Below are 22481 nucleotides of genomic sequence, written 5' to 3' on the forward strand. Positions count from 1 at the left end.
TTGTGAAGGTTTATTCCTAACACTATATCAAATGCAAAACTATTTTTCATTAATTTTATTATAATCAGTGTTTCGCTCTATACGGGTTTGTTATGTCGATGTGTGAGTATATTTGCCTTATACATTGTACATTTCCTATGTTAGGTTTCTTTGTTGCATGATGTGCACTAGTCTCTTGAACATATACAAGAAGGTGTTGAGGCATCCGTGCTATTATCAATGCTTCACCTGTAGGTATCATGATCATTTCTAATTCACTGCGCACCCCTGGACCACATCACATGTCATTGCTATAGTTTTATTGTCTGTACACAGCTTTTACGCTTGTTTAGAGTGAGTGATTCTAGCCCTCTATACAGCCAAAATACACTGCCATCGCAAACGTTAGTCATCGTCAACACCACATGAAAGACATGGCATTCTTTGGCCGCTTACGGCCCTTGCATCACGAAACCCTGCTAATCATTATCAACATATAATACAAGTGCACATGCAAAATCATGTTGCATGGTTAAGATAAGAGCTTATGGTGCCTGTTGTGTTTACTGACTTTCGAGTATTGCTTTGCCTTGTTCCATAAACACTGCCTTGTGACCTTGCCTTGAAAAATGTTTTAAAATCTTTTTTCAGTGCACTCACACTTGCCTCAACAGAGGTAAGGTTTCACGTGGATTCGGAGACTCATGATCCCATTGACGTCCAGACAAAACAGATCTTGTGAGTGTTCTTTTTTGATTTTTTTTACATATGCACTATTTTAAAACATCACTTGCTTGTTTCATGTGAACTCTCGTTTCTCGAAAAATCTCAATATAAAATTTCACTTTCCTGCAAAAGAAGTTAAGAAAACATTTATGTTCTTGTGTACTTTTTGAGGCACCTGCAGATACGAAAGATTGCATAATTAATGCATGGTTTGAATTGTAATTCTTAATTTGTTTGTATGTAAGAACCTGAATGCAGGTATCATTTTTTCTTATAATGAGTTAGAAAATTAACAAATAAGAAAAGGATACCTTTCTCTTGGTAATCATTCATTGATAGCTGCCTTGTAAATTTATGCCACTACAAGTTGTGGTCTATTAGGTGGAATAGAAATTGTACTGTCTTTACAAGTCTTTAGATTGAGCTTTAGTTGAGACTTGACTTTGTAAACTGTGTCATAATTCTTCATTGCTTCTGATGTTGGAGCTCCAGGAGAAGTATTCTGCAAGTCTCCAATGAGTGGACCACCTGTTTCAGTGTACGTTGATTGGACAGTTGCGTTAGTTCCATTTCATTGTAACATGATTCGGGAGTGCTCAAGAGAGTGCCCATCACAGTGGCCGCATTTATCCTTATCCAGTCAGCGTGTGCTGAAATTGATGGTTGACTTAGCACACTCTTGCAGAGTACCACTCTAGGGCCTTTCGTGAAGAAAATCCCCTTGCCTACCAACACAGCCGAGTAATAAGTGGCTGAAACATCCAGGGAGACCAACTCAATGGTGGAGGAATTCATGTTGCTGGCCAATGGCTCTGTGGCCAAGCACATCTTCCAGGAGTTCCCTGAGTGCGCTTTGCTCAGACGGCATCCGTCACCCGCACCGGCGAACCTGGAACCTCTTGTAAAGGCTGGCTTGTCTAAGGCAAGTCACTTCCCTGTTCTCAACGAAGTTTTCACATAACAAAGCGTTCTTACCCGTTATCATATCCTAGAGTTATACCACAAAAGTATTATTTTCTTAGATTTATTTTTTATTGCTATGTGGCTGGTACAGGCAGTCACGAATGCTTAGCCTAATGCGGGCTGGAGACGAGTTAGAGCGATGGAAAGGTAAATGGAATGTCTAGCAGGGATGGAGCATTAGCTGTCGGAGAAACGTATGATCCTTAATTACTTTCACTTAGTACCGCAACAGCCAACAGTATTGGTGCTTAATAAAAAAAAATAGCAACTTGCCCGTAGACTCGGAAAGAGCACACAATGAAGCATGATGCAGCGGTTTCCCACCTGCTTTCCTGTTGTATGCAATCGTTCATTCTTGACTTTTTGTGATGCATATATTAAAATGTTCTTTCCCAATTAAAAATGTTATCAGTCTCTAGTAGGTGCTCAGTCTTTCATTCTTTCCAAGTATTCACGCAAGTTGTTTTTTTCATTATGAACCTATACCAACACATCCAATTAATAGTTATTCTAAGCAATTAGTATTACTGTTGAACCTTTTCATGAGGGACACTGATGTAAGAGACACGTGGGTATAAGAGAAACCAGTGGGCCTGTATCGAAATGGGAAAGGGGCTTCTCAGTAGGAGGGAACATGGTACCCATCCTATGAGGGACACCTCATGTAGGGGATAACACCTGCGCTCCAGTCCTCGTCTCTTATAAATGAGTTTTACTGTACTATTATGCAAACAAATGCACAGGGGTGAAACAGCAGTGCTATTTGCGCCATTGTGGGCCAAACTGGTTTACCGGCGCCATCCCGCACTGAGCCACCCTGTTGTGCCAAGCTCTCGTATCAGCGCAATACTGCGCTACAGCAGCCCAATTCAGCTACAAGGTGCCCCCATTATGCTTTCAGTTTCACCAAAACAGTTTATAACCGGTTTCATCAAGACTGCGATCACTTGAGCAGCAGCTGTTAACTTTGATTGTAAATATCAAGATCGATGGCATGGGTGCTATCTCGACAGGCATCAGCGCGAATGGCTCGTAAACCCTTGTACGTGCTGCGCTCTCAGTGCAAAGAGACAGCTAGAATATCATTTGTCTAGCGATAGGTAGAGTTCTGCAATATCGGATCCAACTGAGTTATCTGCCAGTCTTACTTCATCAACTTAACAATTTGTTGCTATCACATTCATTGCTTTGCCTTTGCCAGTCTTACTTTGTCACTGAACAAGTTGTTGCTATTGCATTCATTGCTTTGCTTTTGCGGCAGATCTGATTTTTTTATACTTAATGGCAGTGTTCAGAAAAGGAAAAAGAAAGAATGACTGTAACGGTGTTCAAAAGAAGTGGGGGTGATGTCAGGCTTCCGGAGCAGCCTGGTAAAGAGAGGTGCACAAGACTGCTCATCAAGCGCACGCATGTATTGTTTAGTTTGCTGCTGTTGCGCTACATCATACAGCGCTTATAGATTAGGTGGTGCACACTTGCACATTTAGGTTTCTAAAAAAAATGTGCAGCCGGCTGTACAAAAACAAGACAAGTTCCAGCTGCACCATGAAGAATCAGCAACGATTGTAATAGCAACAAATTGTAATGTTATATGAAATAAGGCTGACATTTCGCTCTTTCAGATTCGATTTCACATAACTCTAGAAGATACTGGTGTAAGAGAACACGGCCATGCCAAGGAGAGAGAGAGAGAGAGAGCAACATTTGTCACGCAGTCTCTTTGCGATGAGAGCAGAGCACGTCGAAATGTACGAGAGCCGCGTGCTGATGAATGCCAAAATGAGACGCACACCAGCGATATGGCGCACGCACCCCCTTTTGCGTCTTTTCATACTCGGTCTAGGTGGGCGTGGCGTTCCCTCTGCTTCGACAGGAGGCTTCCCGAGTAAGGGGACATCATCGCACGCACTCTCGGGGGATGGTGATGGGCTGGCTCCTGCGTCAGCTGCATTCGTTACCCCGCTCACACGCTTTTACCCACGGGTAAAACACACAATGCGCGGGGGCATGTTATCAACTTTGACTTTACACGGGGCATTACAGCCAGGGCAATAACCTGTCGGTAGTATCCACATAATTTCTATCGCAATGATAAGGCTATTGCACAATTTAGCTTGGTGCGTAAAATGTGAGGCATTTCACAAGTGTTGCTTCACAAATGCTTCGCTATCAGTTATTTTTACTAATATACGCAGTTTTCTTTTAAAGCGAGACGTCATTTCTAATCTTGTTTCCTCGTCGAGCAGCAACATACTAGTTTTATCAGAAACATGGCTATACGGTGACATTAGCGACCATGAAGTTCTTACAGACCTTCCAAATTTTACAGTGTTTCGCAAGGACTGTATAGACAGGCGAGGCGGGGGCGTGGCTATTGCAATCAGCAAAGATATTTCTTGTAATGCGCTTAACATTCAGACTGACCTCGAAATTATATGGCTTCTTTGCCATGCCACTCCTGAAACTGTTTTAATTGGTGCCTGTTATAGACCTCCCCACAGCACTCCCGACTTTGCTAGTAAGCTTAACGACACGTTAAATGATTTAACTACTGCATACCCTAACGCCCGCATTCTTCTTTTTGGGGATTTCAATCATCCTCTCATTGACTGGGTAAACCAAGTTACTTTGACGTCAGGAGAACCCGAAGCGCACGACTTTCTTGATGTGTGCCTCAACTTTAACTTAACCCAACTTGTAACTGAACCAACTCGCGTAACTCAAACGTGCGCCAATACCCTTGACCTAATACTAACAAATCACCCTGACAGCCTTTCGTCCATTACATATCTTCCAGAAATTAGCGATCACAAGGTAGTTCATGCGGAGTTTACGTTCAAACCGGTGTCTCGTCAGAAAAGTAAAAAAAACTATACGTCTTTATGACAAAGGAAATCACACAGCTATCATTGATGAACTCCGCTCTTTCTTTCCATCTTTCGAATAATTTTTCCAAAATAGATCAGTGCAAGATAGCTGGAAATTATTTGCGGACAAAGTGGATTATCTTGTGAGAAAACATATACCCACATTCAATTTCCAGACCGACACTCAAAAGCCCTGGTTTACCAAAACATTAAAACGCCTAGAAAACAAAAAGAAACGCCTCTTTCGTTCAGCCAAACAGAAGGGAAGCCAATGCGCATGGGAAAAATACTATGTAGCTGAACATGACTACCTAGGAAAGATATGCGAAGCAAAACACTCTTTCTATAACTATAGCTTGCCGACCATTCTAAAAAGTGATCCACGCAAGTTTTTTGAAATAATTAACCCTCACCCCACGCAGTCTACTAACTTCACCAACGATGCCGGCAGACCTGTAAGTGACGTTGATTGTGCAAACATCTTTAATAGCGCATTTGGATCAGTGTTCACAAAAGAAACAGACATTTCATTTTACACGCCTACTTCCACTATCGAACTCTTGATGCCACCCATCACATTTTCCGTGTCTGGTATAATATCTATAATTAACAACCTAAAGCTGTCGTCCTCCGCGGGTGTAGACAATATTAACTCCAAGTTCCTCAAAAACACTGTAGATGTCTGTGCCGAATATTTATGTTTATTGTTTTCGCAGTTACTTGTCACAGGCCAACTGCCCGACGATTGGAAAAAAGGGAAGGTCATTCCAGTCTTCAAAGCTGGTAACAAAAATTCGCCTCTAAATTATCGTCCCATCTCATTAACTTCAGTGCCTTGCAAAATCATGGAACACGTCATATTCACTCACATTATCAGTTTTCTTGACAAGGTTAATTTTTTTCATCCTGCACAACATGGCTTCCGAAAAGGGTTTTCATGCGAAACTCAACTAGCACTTTTTGTTCATGACCTTCATTCCAATCTCGATAATAACCTTCAAACCGACGCCATATCTCTAGATTTCACCAAAGCATTTGATAAGGTACCTCACAAACGCCTGTTACTGAAACTCTCCCACTTAAACTTACATCCCGCTGTCTTAATCTGGATCCAAGAATTTTTACATAACCGTTCCCAATCTGTCCTTGTAAATGATCAGCTCTCCAACTTTATTCCAGTTACATCAGGTGTCCCTCAGGGTTCCGTCCTTGGCCCCTTGTTATTTCTAATATATATTAATGACCTACCAACGAACTTAACTTGTAACATATGCATGTTTGCTGATGACTGCGTTTTGTACCACACAGTAACGAATGTATCTGATCAAATTAGCCTCCAAAGTGACATTAACCAAGTGCAGCGTTGGTGTGAACGGTGGCAAATGGAACTTAATCCTAACAAATGTAAACTTGTGTCGTTTCAGCGTCGCCATAACCCGCTCACCACTTCCTACGTAATCTCTAACACTCCTGTTCAACTTGTGCAATCCTACAAATACCTTGACCTAACTTTGTGCAGTGACCTAACTTGGGCTGAGCACATCCGGACTATCATCGCAGCTGCTAATCGTACTCTCGGCTTCCTAAAACGTCATCTGCGCAACACACCCCGCCATGTAAAATTATTAGCATATCAGTCCCTCGTGAGGGGCAAGCTTGAATATGCATCGTCAATTTGGAGCCCACAACACACGTATCTCATTGCTGCACTCGAATCACTTCAAAACCGTGCTACTAGATTCATTCATTCCTCATATGCCTATCACATTAGCGTGTCATCTTTAAAAGAAGAAATTGGCCTGTCCCCTCTATCTTCCCGCCGACGCATTGCCACCCTTAGCTTGTTTCATAAACTTTTTCACAGTCCACTTGCAATCGAACCTTACATTTCCCCCCCATTTCGCAGGTCATATCGCATTGGCCATGTCTTTCAAGTTGCCCGTCAACGTTCCCGCACCGTTACTTTTGCTGCCTCATTTTTTCTTCGTGCAGCAAAAGACTGGAATGACCTCCCCCACCATATTGCAGCAATCACCTGTCCATCAACATTTATGCATAGCGTCACAAGCCATTTTTCAAACTAATTCATGGCTTTTTTTGTACGTTTTTTGTAACCCCACCCCTTATGTAATGTCCCCCTGGGGACCTTTAAGGTAATAAAATGAAATGAAATGAAATGAAACAAGTGACATGAAATAAGTTCACATCTTATCTGAACCTTCTCTCCGACTGCTCTAAGTCTGCTCCAAAATGTCTTTTTGTGAGCTCCAAGCTTGCTACAACAGACAATTTCGACGGATCCCAGGACCGCTCCCAAATGCACGTAACCTGTTCCACCCCCTCAATGCAGTAGGTACCAGTGCTGTAGTATTAGACAAATAAATACAGTAGACTAGCCACATGCAAATGGTTGGGTTCATGCAGGCCCGCACACTTTTTTTTTGCACTTGCCTCTCATAATAGTTTTGTACGAATTGTTACATGTTAGGAATTTTAAAGTTTGCTTTTGGAGCCTCTTAGTTTTTGTTGATTATCCATGCCCTATACAAGATAAAGTTGATAGGCAGTGTGCAGTCACATTCTTCCTTTTCATTAAGGGAGTTTTGTTAACTCAAAGGCGGTAATAATTGAAAACGTCTAAGAAGGAACTCTCTTTTTCTTTGTAATGAACTTCGCTGGGCTGACATTGGTGTTGACAAATGTGTTCTTTTGGCAGGGCTTTGAACTGAAAGTGGACAGCGGGCTTCACCTGGCCGAATCGTTAGACAAGGCCGTGCTGCCGGACAGTCCCTACTTCAACGTGATGCTGCGCATGGTGGCAACACGATGCATGGCACGGGCGCTCTACTTCTCCAGCGGCTGCGTGGCCCTGGAGGACTTCTTCCACTATGGTCTTGCACTGCCCTACTACACCCACTTCACATCACCCATTCGGAGGTGCAGTAAGAAAGGCAGCGTTGCTCTGGAATGCTCGCTGCTGCGAGAAGTAATTTTAGTAAAGCAATGAATGGCACTAGGTGGTGCTTGTTCTTGTTGAAATGTGCTCTGTATGCCAGTTACTGAAACCTGCTGTGGTGGTCTAGCTGTTGCGTTGCTTGGCTGCTGACCTGAAGGCCTTTAGGTCGAATCCTGGCTGTGGTGGCCGCGTTTCAGTGAAAGCAGACTGCTGGGGGCTCTTGTACTTAGATATAAGTGCACGTTAAAGAACCCAAGGGGGTGAAAATTTCTGGAGTCTCTCACTACACTGCCTCTAATAATTATGTCTCATCGATTTGGGATGCAAAGCCTCAGAAATTATTAATAAGATCTACTGGACTTAAGAATGACAGCGAAACGACAAGTGGCCATTGTACATGGCACCACTGGTAATTTCTCTGTCATTCTTTAGTCTAATAACTGTTTGTTATACTAAGCTCGTTTTAACATGAATGAGAAATGCCTTATTTGTATAGTTGTGTTTTGATTGTGATGGTATGACAGTGATCTTGGTAGGGCAGAAGCTGTATATGACACAGACAACTATCGAAGCTAACGGAAGCAGTTCCAGGCTTGATATACCTTCCTTACATTTTTAAAACTCAGCCTCAGAGGGCATTAAAGCTACATTAAAAAGAAATATTCGGCTAAACCTTCTTTATTAACAATATTTTTGTAGGATAGCCAAGGCACCACTTCGAAATTAGAAAGACTGTGTAAGCTTGAAAAAGATGGTCAAACAGAAAAGATAGCTACACCGTACTCTAGCTTTCACACAATTTCTTCATGATGCTGTGAACTGTATGCTTTTTTATTATTATTATTTTGACAGATATGCTGACCTAATGGTACATAGACTGCTTGCTGTTTGCGTTGGGGCAGAAGGAACTTATGCTGAGCTGGTTCACAAAGACAAGTGTCAGGTGAGAAACGGTTAAATGTTTGTAGAGCCAGGTTGTACGAGGCGGACACGTCTTTTCAGTAACAACGTCGACTTTATTCTGGCAACTGGAGACTCGAAAATAGAGCAAGTGCACGCAGTGCACCGGAAGTGGCAAGAGTGAAAGAGACAAAGGAAAAACAGAGAGGAGAGCAGCACGTTGCTTGGAATGCTGCTCTGCAAGTTTTTATGACTGCAGGGTGCGCGGTGGCGGCCGCGTCGCTACATGTTCATTCAAATCTTGAGAAGGCGCTTTGTTCAGGGGTGTATACTAGTAGCTTAAACAGCAACACATGGCCTTCATTTGCCCCTGATTCAAATATAGAACTCAACACTTTTCCTGCTTTGCCAGAAAGAAACGATGTGCATGGCAAATAATGCCGATATATACTGACAACTGTTCAGTAGTCTGTGTTCTCAATAAAAACCGCTACCAATATTTGGATTGTTAGGGAAAGATGTTCGCCTCAAAAATGACCCTCTATAAGACCCAACAGTAATATTAGCCTCTTACACCTGTGTCACACAGGCACATTTGAAAAGCCATCCACTCGGCGGCCATCTAAATGCCACATCTCTATCGACTCTATGGAGTTGTCGCGCTGCTACACAGCATTTTTGGACAGCAGTTAAATGGTTCAGGTGCTTGCCACAAGAATCGTGTGGCACTGCATGTCTTTATTTTCGTATTCATTTCACGTAAAGTTAAATACTATAAATTCACTTAAAGCTCAAATATGTCTGTTGATCTTGTTTAAACTATTCTATAAATTGTTTATTTGTAGTTAATAATACATATTTACTTTTGTTGTTGAGAAGCAAAACTGTGGCGTAGCGACACAGGGTAATATAGCTCGCTGCTGTTGCTGAGAGCATATAGAGTTCCCACATTTCAAGTGGGAAAAATACTCTGTAAAATTTATAACACTCACGTGTACTGTTTTTAAAGCATACTGGTTATACTATTTCTTTTCTTTAAAGGACTGTATACGTACGCACTGTGACTGGAAGGGCACTTAAGTGCTGTTTTCACTTCCGACACTCAATGGATGTAGAAGTTTCGATAGAGTTGTGGGCTTCTCCATTGACTCCGTAAACTATTGATTCGGCAGCCTTCGAAGCATTCCTTGTAGCAGCCCGCGCTAGGCTGTCGACCGGATGGCCTTCCAAAGTCCTGTGTGAAACAAGTAATTATATAATTATTAGATGATTTTATTTGAGCCTTTGCACTAGTGCATAAGGTATACGTGTTTTTCAACTGTTGTATGTTTTCGTTTGGCCGCCTTGTTTGCAGGAGCTGTGCAATAATCTCAACTATCGTCACAATATGGCACAGTATGCTGGCCGAGCGTCAGTGGCCCTTTACACCCAGGCATGTACCCCTTGCATTTTGCACCTTCATTATAATGCTTTTCTCTTTCAATTAAAGTCTCTCATCATTGCTCTCGTCATGGGCTCATAGATATAGGACGAGAAAACATAAAATTCACAAAACCTCCAGAACATACACAAAAGGTTAGCAGAGCTATCGCACAAATTCGGCTTATTTCTCTAAACACGACCGTAATGAAATGGACTAATTCAAGATGAAGTTCATTTAAGCAGTATTATTGACATTATTGCACTTGAAAGTAACATTCAATTAGATTTTGTCGGCATTATGGGCCTCCAGCTATACTGCCTGTCAGACACATTAATGAAGCGGACATCACACCTTTGTGGATTCACACCTGTTGTTTATTTTACATCACTTGCGAGACATTGTGTGCCTGAGGCTTTTAGACCTATTGATTGATTTGTGGGGTTTAACATCCCAAAACCAACATATGATTATGAGAGACGCCGTAGTGGAAGGCTCCGAAAATTTCGACCACCTGGGGTTCTTTAACGTGCACCCAAATCTGAGCACACGGGCCTACAACATTTCCGCCTCCATCGGAAATGCAGCCGCCGCAGCCGGGATTCGAACCTGCGACCTGCGGTCAGCAGCCGAGTACCTTAGCCACTAGACCACCACGGCAGGGCGCTTTTAGACCTATCTTGTATGGGTTTGCCCATTGGCATTGAATGCAAGAATTCAAAGATAGAAGGAGGCTACTAAAAACATGTTTTGTAACAGAATTAGACTATGCTTGCTGTGTGCTCCAAGAAATGAGTATGTACTAGTATTTTAAACTATAGTAACTAAGTACTTTCACGTAGGTAGTGGGTACCACAGCAACCTGTGTATTGCTGTCAAGCAATAATTAGATATTTGAATGTCACAGGGCTGTATCCTCTAAATAATTACCATTAATATGTAAAATTTGCTTTCTTCAACTCGCCTTTTTCAAACTATGTGTTCTAGTAGGCTTTTGTTAATCTTGCATCATCGATCTTTTTCTTTCACAGGCGTTCTTCCAAGACAAAGTGGTTGATGAGGAAGGATATGTGTTGTTTGTTCGGGAGAATGCTGTGCAAGTTTTGATGCCTCGTTTTGGCCTGGAAACCACATTGTTCCTTAAAGAAGAGGGCTGGAAATATGATGAAGAGGTGGGTGATAACAATGCTAACGATGTAAAGGTGCACAAAAACACATTCTTTTTTTATTCCTCAAGTGCAGCTTAATTGCACTTTGCATAGCACCACTTTAGATGTAGCAGTAAAGCCTAATTCAACATGGAAACATTCAGCATCTAGAGTGGCACAGGAAGCGATTTGATGAGGGTGAATTTCACTAAAGAGGTCCTCCTAGTGTCGTTCATTTCCAGGCTCAGTTCTTTGGCCACACTCACTGGAACCTCACTGCACCAATCATAACTTGAACCAGTGAGAAAGTGATGTCTTGTTGCACTCTGTAAATGACTCCGAGGCACATTTGATATCGGGCAGCTGTTAACTGATTCTGTGAAAAGTTGCAAGGTTCTGTCTGATGACAACCATATCAGGCACAAATGTTATACCTAGAAAAGCAAACTTGCACAAGAAAATGAAAGCATGCATTTAAACTGAAACCGGGTGTGGAAAGCTGAACAAAATGTGCAGAGCGGGCTACTAACTCATATACACGATTGTGGGTTGATCTAAAGTCAAAAGCTAGTTTTGGTTGGTAATTTTCTCTTAAAATGATCCCTGCGTATTTCTGCAAAGCTAACTTTTCCACTGCCGTCAAGCCACCTTGACACACCAGAATTCGACTTCGTTTCTTTTGCAGACATCATAAATAAAATTTTTTTTAAATGTGCGTTTTTTGTCGTGCTATTAGAGGGGGTCGACCTACATTCAAGTCGTGTAAATACAGTACAGTTAAACCTGCTTATAACAAATTTCTTGATGTAACAAAGTTTCTCTATTCTTCATCGTTACTCCATAGAAGCACATGTATTTGCAACCTCTGTGTAACAAGGTAACAGCGGGAAACATCCTTGGTATAACGAATTTTTGCCACGTAGAATCCAGGATATTTGCCACAGATTTTGTCATTTTGGCATGAGCATGCATCTTCCGCGGTTGCCCGGCAGCCGATGAAGCTGTGCCAGGGCTGCACTCATAGACCCAGCGACTCGCAGGCGAGAGCGAGCGTGGGTGGGCGCGAGGTGGGCAGGCCGGCCTGCGCCCCACGAGTTGGCACTGCCTCTGAAGGAGCATGCACGGATGTGCCCTCCCCCTCCCTCTAACGGAAACAGAAAAATTTGGCAGTGCCACACTCTGAGTTAAGGTCACAAATGTGGGGTCGCTCTGCATATGGAAGCTCTTTACCGGATAGCTTTCCACGGTAGCCGTGCTGCTTGCTCTTCATTTTTGACGCTGTGTGCACGTGCATGGTTTCACTGCACGCATGGAATGACCCCCGACGATGTTCAGCTTTGCTTATCTTTCTGTTTCATTAAATGTGAACAATCGTGTCATCACTACTGAGTAGATGTCAGATTAGGCACATATGGAAACTCTCCGAGACCATGGTGACAATGACGAATTTTCGGAGGTCAACTCATGGTGCGCTTTGCCGTCTTGCACCGCTCCGCGAGTTTGCAGGATTGCAGCCTTTCACAGTTAGCCAATTAGCTCTGGCAACAACACAACGACGCATTGAATTGCAATACAGTGAATGCGATAGCAACAAATTATAATGTTGTACGAAGTAAGGCTAGAAGCGAGCTCTTATGGATCCGATATTGCAGAAATCCTGCAAAACGCTTGTAAGCAAATATGACTTCTCAAGGGAGAAGTGCTCTTTTCGCACAGCCTCTTCGCATTGAAAGCGGACTGATGCTTGCCAAGATAGCAAGCGATCGCGACAGCGCCCTTAAACTCAAAGTTCATTGTTGCTACTCGAGCTACCCCCCCCCCCCCCCCCTCACATTTTTTCATGCTTGTTCAAGACGGGTGGTTTATTTCTGTTTGAGCATGTGACGGCAGTTCTAAAACATGGGGGGATGTATGTGTTCTCCCTCCTGGTGATGGGGATGGGCCGGCTCATTTGATTTCTGCTTCAGCAGCGCCCGCGTGCTTTTACCCAACTCGTAAAAGTTACAGTGCACAAGGGCACATTCTCAATTTGGATTTGTTACGGTACATGGCGCCAACGGCCGAAACGCCCCAACAAGGTCCACATAATTGCCAGCGCAGTAATGCAGTTTTTAACCACTAAATAAGTGTATTGGGCTAGTTCTGCCTTTAGCACCCCTTTTGCTTAATTTATGTATTTATTTCTGGATTTTTTTTCTACCGAACCTTCATATAACAAAATCCTCTTTATAAGAAAATTTTCAGGAATTTGTCAGTTTTGTTATATTCAGGTTTATAAACTGTATGTGTAGTCCTGTAAGTCGATGCATTGTTGGCACATTGTGGTGTACTAGTAAAGTATTGTGCATTTTCTTTGTTCTCCAAATGGTTCTCAAGCCTGGATCGCCCCTTGTGTGGCAGTTATGCAGACTTCGAGCATGTCCTGTGGGGCTGTGCCTTTGCCAGTCCCCCTTTCCACCAAGAGAAAATTAACAAGCCGATTAAGGTCCAGGGCCACACCTCTCAAATTCTGGCCGTCCAGAGGGCCCGCGGGAGGGCAGTCAGGCTTAACCTGACTGTCCCCTAGTGAGACTAGCCAGGTGACGCTGAGTTAACTCGCGTATATTGTGGACCTAATAAAGTAGTTTCACTCTCTCTCACAAATTTAAAGAGCTGACAGCAGCTTTAGCATATTGGAGAACTGTCTAAGTGGATGACTTAGCAATTTGGTAGTTGGAGAATTTACACTGTACCAAGTGCTCGTAGTTCCATCGAAAGTGAATCATAAATGAGCCAATGCTAGCTGTACCATGTGTTCTCATTAGTATTTTAGTATATGTGTTGAGAATACCTTATGTAGAGTGATGCTTCTGATATTGCATGTGGACACCTTGAATGGTATGGTGCACTTAAAAGGAAAACTTGAGACATGCGGCAGCACTGCTCACTATAAGAGGAGCTTTTTCTCATTTTCAGGCATGCACACAGTCATTTGGGGACATCACATTGCACCAATTTGATCGACTCATTGTTCAAGTCTCAGTGGACAGCCGTAACATCCAACACCAGAAGGTGGTCATCAAGATTGTGGAACCTAAGGCAAGTCCTCGGTTTTCTTGTATTTTTCCTCTAAACATACAACGATACATTATTGCCCATGTTTAATGAACTTTTGAGACAGCACTTAGCCACTCTCCTACAGTTCCGGGTAAGTTAAAAAAAAAATAGGTATGGCATAAAAATGATGCGGTCTAAGTGAAGAATTGAATTGGCAACTACAAGCATCTTCTCGTTGGGGGTGGGGAAAGACACTGGTCCGGTGGGACATCCCTGGCTATGCCACTGGTTCGAGTGGAAATCAGCTAGCATGACTTTGTTACTAGTGACTAGTGAAGGTCAGAAGCACCATTTTTTTTTTTTTTTTTTTTTCAGATTGTAACCGAGTGTAAAGAACCACAAGAACTCCCCTGTCTTTGAGGAGTGTGTAGCGCCCAGCCTTGTCTGTGCAACTTCTCGGCTGCGATGACAATAATGCTCATTGGGGAGAGACGAAAAGCTTTTTTTGAAATGACATCAAAGCAAATCCTCAGTGGTTTTTCGTATTCCGCTGATCGCTCCATAGTTCTCTAAAACCGTGCAGAAATTATTGATAAAGAGCTGGCTATCTGCCTAAATTGCACTGGACCACGGGTGTAACCAAATGTTTTTTCAGGCATGCTCTACCATCAATTACATGTGTTCAGGTGTGTGTTTCTATGAGTGCAAATGAGGTGCAGTGGGGCAGGCACCAGTTCCATTCCGTACGTTTTCTCGGTCAGACCTTTAATGTTGTCTTTGATGCTCGGAATTTCGGCTGTGAATGCTTTTTGACGACAGCGGCCATAGCTGTGAAAAGGAACCCCATCAGGAAGTGGCAAAGTTTTATTGCAGTGCCACCCCTCTTCTTCCTTGGTTAGCTCTAAATTATGATTCACAATGTATGAAAAAAAGCAAGGCAGTGAAGTAATGATGTGCTTCTCACAATGGCCTGCCTTTGGCCCCTGGCTTTGCAGAAGTAAAATGGAAAGTAAACAGTTCCTGGAATGCAAAATCAAGGAAGTGCAGAGCTGGGCAGCCTTCTTTGTTTCTCTTTGATTTTTCCTTTTTTCCCTTCTCTCTGACTTTGTTTTTTTCTTTTCTAGTTTTTTTGCATGTTTTTCTCTGTTTACTTTATTTCTAACATCATCAAGGCAATAGAAGAACTAAACAAAGAATACTTCATTTCCACAAGCACACACTCAGTATGCTGAAGGTGGCCATTGTATATGGTTTTGCCTACGTTCGAAGGTGCTCGAAGAACAAGAGGAAGAAGACTTCTCTTCGGCGCAACGTGCAGTTAAATGGCTACGCTATATGTGGTTGTGACTGCATTAGGCCAAGCTAAGACAGCATTTGACAGCATACAATAACATATGACAGCCTGGTCATCTAATGTGCTTCGCGCCTATAGCCGTACGCGTTTTAAGTAAACATACAGTTGACCGTGCACACCCTTCCGTGGTGATAGAGGGGTACCGCTCCTCCGCCAGCTCCCTCATGTGCACGCCTGTGTGTGTGCACGTGCATGTACATCTGTGTGTCTAATATATATATACCAGGTGTACCAGCTATCTTTAGCCAAGGGTTAAAAAATACAATATTAGAAATACCCAAGTGAAATCAATCGCATATTGCTGACAGCCACCTTGCACACAACAGGCAATGTTCATGTTGTAATTAATTCATTAATTACAATTAGTTAACTAATTTGACAACTATTGACTTCAGGCAACTAATGAGATTTGCAAAGTTTGAGAGTGTCCTCAAAAACCCTCATTGCATTATTTGCCATTATTTACAAGAAAGTTTCACGTATACCTTTTCTTTTTCAAGCTGCAAAGAAAGCCCACGACATACAGAACAAAAAAAAGTCACAGCTTTGCCGCAAAGGCAAAGCAATGAATGTGAAGCAACAAATTGGAAGGGCACATGCAGAATGGAAAGCAGATTGAAACTTGCCCCGCGTTTCTCACGCACAAATGATGCACGAAACATACTCACAGGTACAGATGCACGAGAATGTCTCAGTTGTTACTTCACTGTGTCTGAAAAGCGCGCGCATTTCGCCAACCGCTACTGCAATGATTGAAGTGACCTTTGTGCCCTCGATAACTACAACAGAATCGCCCCGCCGCGGTGGTCTAGTGGCTAAGGTACTCGGCTGCTGACCCGCAGGTCGCGGGTTCGAATCCCGGCTGCGGCGGCTGCATTTCCGATGGAGGCGGAAATGTCGAGGCCCGTGTGCTCAGATTTGGGTGCACGTTAAAGAACCCCAGGTGGTCAAAATTTCCGGAGCCCTCCACTACGGCGTCTCTCATAATCATATAGTGGTTTTGGGACGTTAAACCCCACAAATCAATCAACTACAACAGAATCGTTCCAGGTAAAGCCCAAGGTCAGCCAAGACATACGATTCTCTCCACCGTGAGATAAGGGCGCGCGAGGGGGCATTACCTCCTTCCTCTAAGCGTGGCAAAGTACGCGTGGAGGATGAGAGCGCGCGCCGTTCAGCGCCATATGGCGACGTGCGTTCATTGCGCCATCTTGCTGGTAATGCCAAAACGCTGTTATTCCCCCCCCCCCCCCCCCCAGATGGCTGTCAGCAGCGGTAAGTAGTAGATAAATAGCTTGCCATTTGAACGTTGAAAGACGCGCTCCTCGGTGGCTCAGTGATTAACGCCTCGCACTCACGATGCAGAAAACCCAAGTTTGATTCCGTGCGCCGTAGTCTTTTTTTGTATTTTTTTCTTTCTTGCATCTTTATATATATAGCTACGTATACATATACGGTGAGTGACGCCGACGGGGTGGAAAAATCCAGCCGAGAGTGTCCATATAATCGCTATCGCAATAAAAACAAAAAGAAACGTGGCTAGCACATTCGAGCGCCACGAACGTGCTTCTCCCAGACGGGGATTGAGCGAACGAAACCAGCAACAGCTGCCTCTGGGTGGATCCTCTGCAGCAGTAGGCTGTCAAGGTGGCGGTTGTTTGCTGGCCCACGTGACGGTGGAACTTGTCGTAAGTGCGGGCCAGCAAACCACCGCCAACTGTGTGTGTGTGTGTGCGCGTGCGTGCGTGTGTTTGTGTGTGTGTGTGTTTGTGAGAGAGAGAGAGAGAGTGAGTGAGTGGTGCATTAATAAGGTGATTGTAGGTGAAGCCGAGGAAGAAGAAATGCTTGTGGATTAGAATAAACGCATGGCATCTGAACCACGACGTCTCCATTTTGTAGCGTCACACAAGTCGACAGGATTGACCAAATCAACCTGCCATGGCTAGGCCGAAGGCTTAAAGCCTCCGCTCAACACATAGAAGTTCAAGGGAACGTCAGAAGACGTCCTCATCAACAAGTGGCTTCTTCTTTTCGACATGAAGGCGGCCGAGGCATCATGGACTCGCAGCGATCAGGTCAGTCACTTTAGCGAATACCTTGAAGGGGGAGCGTTCAAGTGGTACCCGAAAAAGATTTTCGGCAACGACAAGACAACTTGGGACGATATCAAGCGTGATATGCAAGCCCGCTTTACTACGACTGACGGAAAGGCCTTTCGTCTCTTCTCATCCACTACCGACTGAAAGGAGGGCAGACCATCAAGGACTACTACAATGAGAAAAAGCGACTGGGTTAGTTTGCTGACCTGAAAAAGTGCCACATCATTTCTGGACTGACTGATGAGTTTCCTCCTGATGTGGAACTGGCGCTTGCCGGGCTGTCTTTCAACTCGTCATTAGAGTGGCTCACCGCTGCTCAACGGCTCGAGACATCTTTAAAACGGGTGAGAGGAGTTTTCTTTACTCGTAACGCTAGTACTGCATCAAGAGCTTTACGTCTCTTCACAAGACAGCAGCAACCAATATTCACTCCTTGACCACCTGCCCCACAAAACGAATGTAGATGCTGTTCAGCTGCTGGTTTCCCACGACAGTTTCATGGACACAACGAATATCCACGCCGCTGAAATGTGTCTGCTATTGAGACTGGACGGGGAAACAAGGAGGGCCACTCAGAGTTTCATTAATACACTTCAGTGCTCTCATCAACGGAAAGCCAGCAACTGCCATTCTCGATACAGGAGCAACAATTGCTTGTATCAGCGAAGATATTTACAAACAGCCAAAACTTCAGTTGATGAGAGTCTCCAGCATCATGGTCCAGTAAGTTGCTTCAAACATTCGAACTTTGGGTAACGTAAACATTCAGTTACAAATTGGGAACGCCACAAAAAAAGTTTCAGTACACGTTCCTGCGAGGCATGAGAACGCAATTAATTCTTGGCCTTGACAGCGCTTCATACTTCAATCTTTCTGTAAATCTGGAAAGTATGTCAGTGACACAAGCACGTGAGAATTGGAACCTTCCACATCTCAATGAAAAGAAAACCACTCAAGCCCCGCTGATGCGAACCCTGACTTCAGAAAACTTGTCAGAGCTTGAGTCTGCGGCGCTAGGCTCTCTTTTAAGCAAGTATGACAAGATCTTTTCAAAATCTCAGACAGATATTGGGTGCATCACTACTGAAAAACATAAAATCGTACTTACGAATGCTGTCCCTATTCATCGAGCACCATACCGATGTTCACAGGCAGACAAAGCGGAGAATAACAAACAAGTTCACGCCCTCATTAAGCAACGTGTTGCGAAGCTTTCATTGTCGCCCTACGCTGCACCTGTCATTTTAGCGAAAAAGAAAGGTGAAGGACGTACTCATCTATGTATTGACTACCGGAAACTCAACGCCATAATGGTACCCGACTTTCAACGAATTCCACGTATAGATGGTATTCTTCACCACTAGGGAAATGCAAAGTTTTTCACTACGCTGGAAACGAAAATGCATTTGTCACGCCTGATGTTCATTTTGAGTGGTTGGTAATGCCATTTGGATTGAAGAATGCTCCGGTTACATTTGAAAGAGCCATGAATTCAATAATAGCGAAACATCAGCTCACCAATGTTAGTAATTACTTTGACGATGTGGTCGTATACTCAGAGACATTTGATGATCACATACGACACCTCGAGGCGCTATTGAAAGCTCTCAAAAGCAAAAACTTAAAACTCAAACGAAAAAAATGCCAGTTCACATGCTGCAGCATTGAATACCTGGGGCATGAAAATTTTGCAAGGCACAGTGACACCTAAGCAAAGTAATCTGGCTACCATACTCAAATTTAAAACGCCCATACGAGAAAAAGATCTCCAGCGTTTTCTGTGCACTGTAAATACCTACCGTAAGTACATCCCTCATTTCAGCGACATCGCTCTCCCACTCATGAAACTACTCCACAAAGGCAGCAAGGGGCTGTGGACAGAAGCATGCGAGCAAGCCTTTCGGAAACTGAAGGAGCGGATAACTGAAGAACCAGTGCTTCGCATAAGCGACTCTGAAACCATGTACTGTGTACTGTGACGCATCTGGCTAAGGCATCGGTGCAGTGCTGAAACAACCTGATGACAAAGGCAAAAAACATCCTGTTGCCTATTATTCCCGCAAACTACTTAAGGATGAGGCGAACTATGCTACTACAGAAGGAGAGTGTCTTTGTAGATGACATTGAAAAATAGCATTTCTACCTTCATGGAAAGCCATTCACTGTTGTAACAGATCACTCTGCTCTCCAGTGGCTGAAGAATGTTGAAAATCTTCAAGGTCGTCTCTTACGGTGGTCTTTGAAACTGTCAATGTATGATGTGCACATCAAACATCAAAAGGGCGAAAGTAACGTCGAAGCAGATGCGCTCTCAAGAGCCCCAATAAATCTTCTGTCACACGACGAACTTCAACAATGCAACAATGAATGCACAAAAGGAACACATTCATTGGAAAACAACATCAACATTGTCAAAAGAAAAGGACTACGGAAGATGTACGTGCCCCATGAACTACGCCCAACAATTCTTAAAAATGCACATCAACATTTTGGTCATGTCGGAGTGAAGAAGACGCTATCACTCCTGCCTCCGCAATATTATTGGCTGGATATGGTAACCGATGTTTCCACCTACATTCGGCATTGTGATACATGCCTGAGATGCAAGAAAATGAAAACAAAAAAGTTTGGGACACTTGAATCACTGCCTTCAGCTGAAGAGCCCTTTGATTTCTTCGCAATGGACACCATTGGAGGATTTTCTGGATGCGGCTCATCAAAAAGGTTCTATTTATTTGGTGATTATTCATGCGACCTGCTCGGTATGGGCGTTTTTCTCGTATAAATGAGAACAGCGACACACATATCTCGTGCTTAAAAACAGTTGTTTCTTCTGGAAAACCACCGAAGTTCCTTTCAGATCGTGGAACAGGATTCACTGTGGGAAAATTTAAGCAGTTTTTAAAACATAATCGTATACACCAACTATTCACCTCATTTCATCATCCGCAATGCAAAGGCATGAACGAGCGGACAAACCAGACCATCATAACGAGACTTAAATGTATGATTAATGACGAATCACGGAAATCTTGGACTAAGATGCTTCTGGAGGTAATCGACGAGTACAACAGATCTTTCCATGAAATGACTGGCTACACACCTTCCTTTCTGATGTATTGAATTTCATCTTATCAGGCTCTACTGAAACGACAAGAAGAAACTGTTGAAAAAGCGCGACAAACTGCAGTTACGAATTCTATCACCTACCACAATAATAACAAGGTCACCTATGATAGAAAATTTCTTCCAATTGAGTTCCAAGTCGGTGACTTCGTCCTTTGCGAGACACCGTGGCATCCCAACAACGGCAAACTGAGTTCCGTCATGGAAGGTCCTTTCAAAATTCTACGCAAGGTCTCAACAGTGAACTATGAGATCAACCCCTCCGTGCTATCCTTAGGCAGAAACTTTGACATTGTGCATGTTAGCAAGCTGCGGCGTTATTTTGTACCTTCTGAACTGAGACTTTCTCGAGGGGAGGGGGAAGTGTGATGCATCAACAAGGTGGCTGTAGGAAAAGCCGAGAAAGGAGCCGCGTGGATTGGAATAAACGCATGGCATCTGGACCGCGACGTTTCTCCATTTCCATTTTGTAGCGTCATATATATATATATATATATATATATATATATATATATATATATATATATATATATTAAGAGAGACGAGTTCCCAATTTCGGAAAAACTTCTTCAGTATATATATACTGAAGAAGTTTTTCCAATGGGCCGAACGTAATTGGGAACTCATCTCTCCCTCTGTCTTTATATGTATATATATATATATATATATATTTATGCATACACATACTATTAGGAGAGGAATGGGGATTTTAAATCAACCTCCATCATGTATGATGAGGTGGTCGTAACGAGGTTTATTTGGCTGTGAACTTGGTAGCGAACAAGCGCCACGGATCCGGAGATGCAGCGCACATCCAAAAACCATGATAACTGTCTGCCAAAACAGTTGATGATGAATGACTGCTGGCATAAAAAGATGCTTCATAATGTGTGTGTGTATGTGTGTGTGTGTCTGTATGTGTGTGCGCGCATGCGCGCAAGCACGTGCGTATGCGAGGGTGATAGCAAACGGCAAGTCGTCTGCTACGGTACTTCCGGTTCGAGGCCTATCCTTTCGCTGCTTCAAGGTGCCTGCTGCGCAGTGTAATCTGGGTGGAAACACATGCAATTTTGTGATGCTTTAGCTGCTGCTTGTTCAATGATTGTGTTCTTCAAATCTTTTTTGTGAATGGATTGATGATATTACGTGCATTTCAAGGAATGAAGCAAGACGTGGACATGGGCAAAAACGAGGAACATTGAGAGATGGTTTTCGAGCACAGCGTGCGGTTATGCTTTGAAACACGGCGTAATATTTTACAGAATCATCTCGATTTAGTATTTTCGAGTGCATACACTTACTGAGAACACCTCAAAATCACTCACACATATGTTCACACGCTGTCATATGTCAGTATACGTACGATGTCTACTTATGTATGCATACTTTACGCGATCAAGTATGCCGGTATAGTATATTTCTATTGATTAATCTACACAGCTAACTGTCTGTCAAATTGATTGAAACCGGTTAGTGCGTAAAAAGCCCACAGAAGAAAATGGCCACTCAAATAAGGGTATCGTGCGACGTGAAACGATCGTAATCACTTTTGAAGCAACGAGTAGCATGGTATGGCATCCCTGTTATGTCATACTTGCAAGCGTGAAGTGCCGATGGTTCATGTTACACTACAACTCATAGCCCTAAAGGCGATCTTGCACAACTGTACGCTGAGTGCGGATAATTTTGCATGCATTCAAAAACATTGTTCGAGCGTGTAAGGGACGACACTTTGTTTAAAGAGATATTTAGATGCGTAAAAAAAAACAGAGAACTACTAGCATGCTTCATTTATAGCACTTGAAACACATTACTACGACCATTCGCTATATCGAGCCCCAATTGGTATCTTTGCAACCAAAAATTTGATAAATCATTTTGCGGGTACGTGTGCAACATGAAAACAA

General features: G+C 43.2%; 1 protein-coding gene across 2 annotated transcripts in view; it reads left to right on the forward strand.

The window, feature by feature from the left end:
• The window catches only part of Dis3 (exosome complex exonuclease RRP44-like protein Dis3), a 52712-nt gene that overhangs the window by 14430 nt on the left and 15801 nt on the right, over positions 1-22481 (forward strand). Inside the window, exons 15-22 of one of the 2 annotated variants that reach the window (XM_075880419.1) lie at positions 631-717; positions 1471-1627; positions 7252-7472; positions 8344-8434; positions 9746-9823; positions 10843-10983; positions 13915-14037; positions 14371-14530. In XM_075880419.1, coding sequence (XP_075736534.1) covers positions 631-717; positions 1471-1627; positions 7252-7472; positions 8344-8434; positions 9746-9823; positions 10843-10983; positions 13915-14037; positions 14371-14415 — 943 coding nt within the window. In that variant the 3' untranslated portion in view covers positions 14416-14530. Of the gene's footprint in view, positions 1-630; positions 718-1470; positions 1628-7251; positions 7473-8343; positions 8435-9745; positions 9824-10842; positions 10984-13914; positions 14038-14370; positions 14531-22481 lie in introns of those variants that run through there. The other variant, XM_037421097.2, reaches the window with a different exon arrangement.

This window comes from Rhipicephalus microplus, chromosome 2 (genome assembly GCF_043290135.1).
Source record: "Rhipicephalus microplus isolate Deutch F79 chromosome 2, USDA_Rmic, whole genome shotgun sequence".
Taxonomy (NCBI): Eukaryota; Metazoa; Arthropoda; class Arachnida; order Ixodida; family Ixodidae; genus Rhipicephalus; species Rhipicephalus microplus.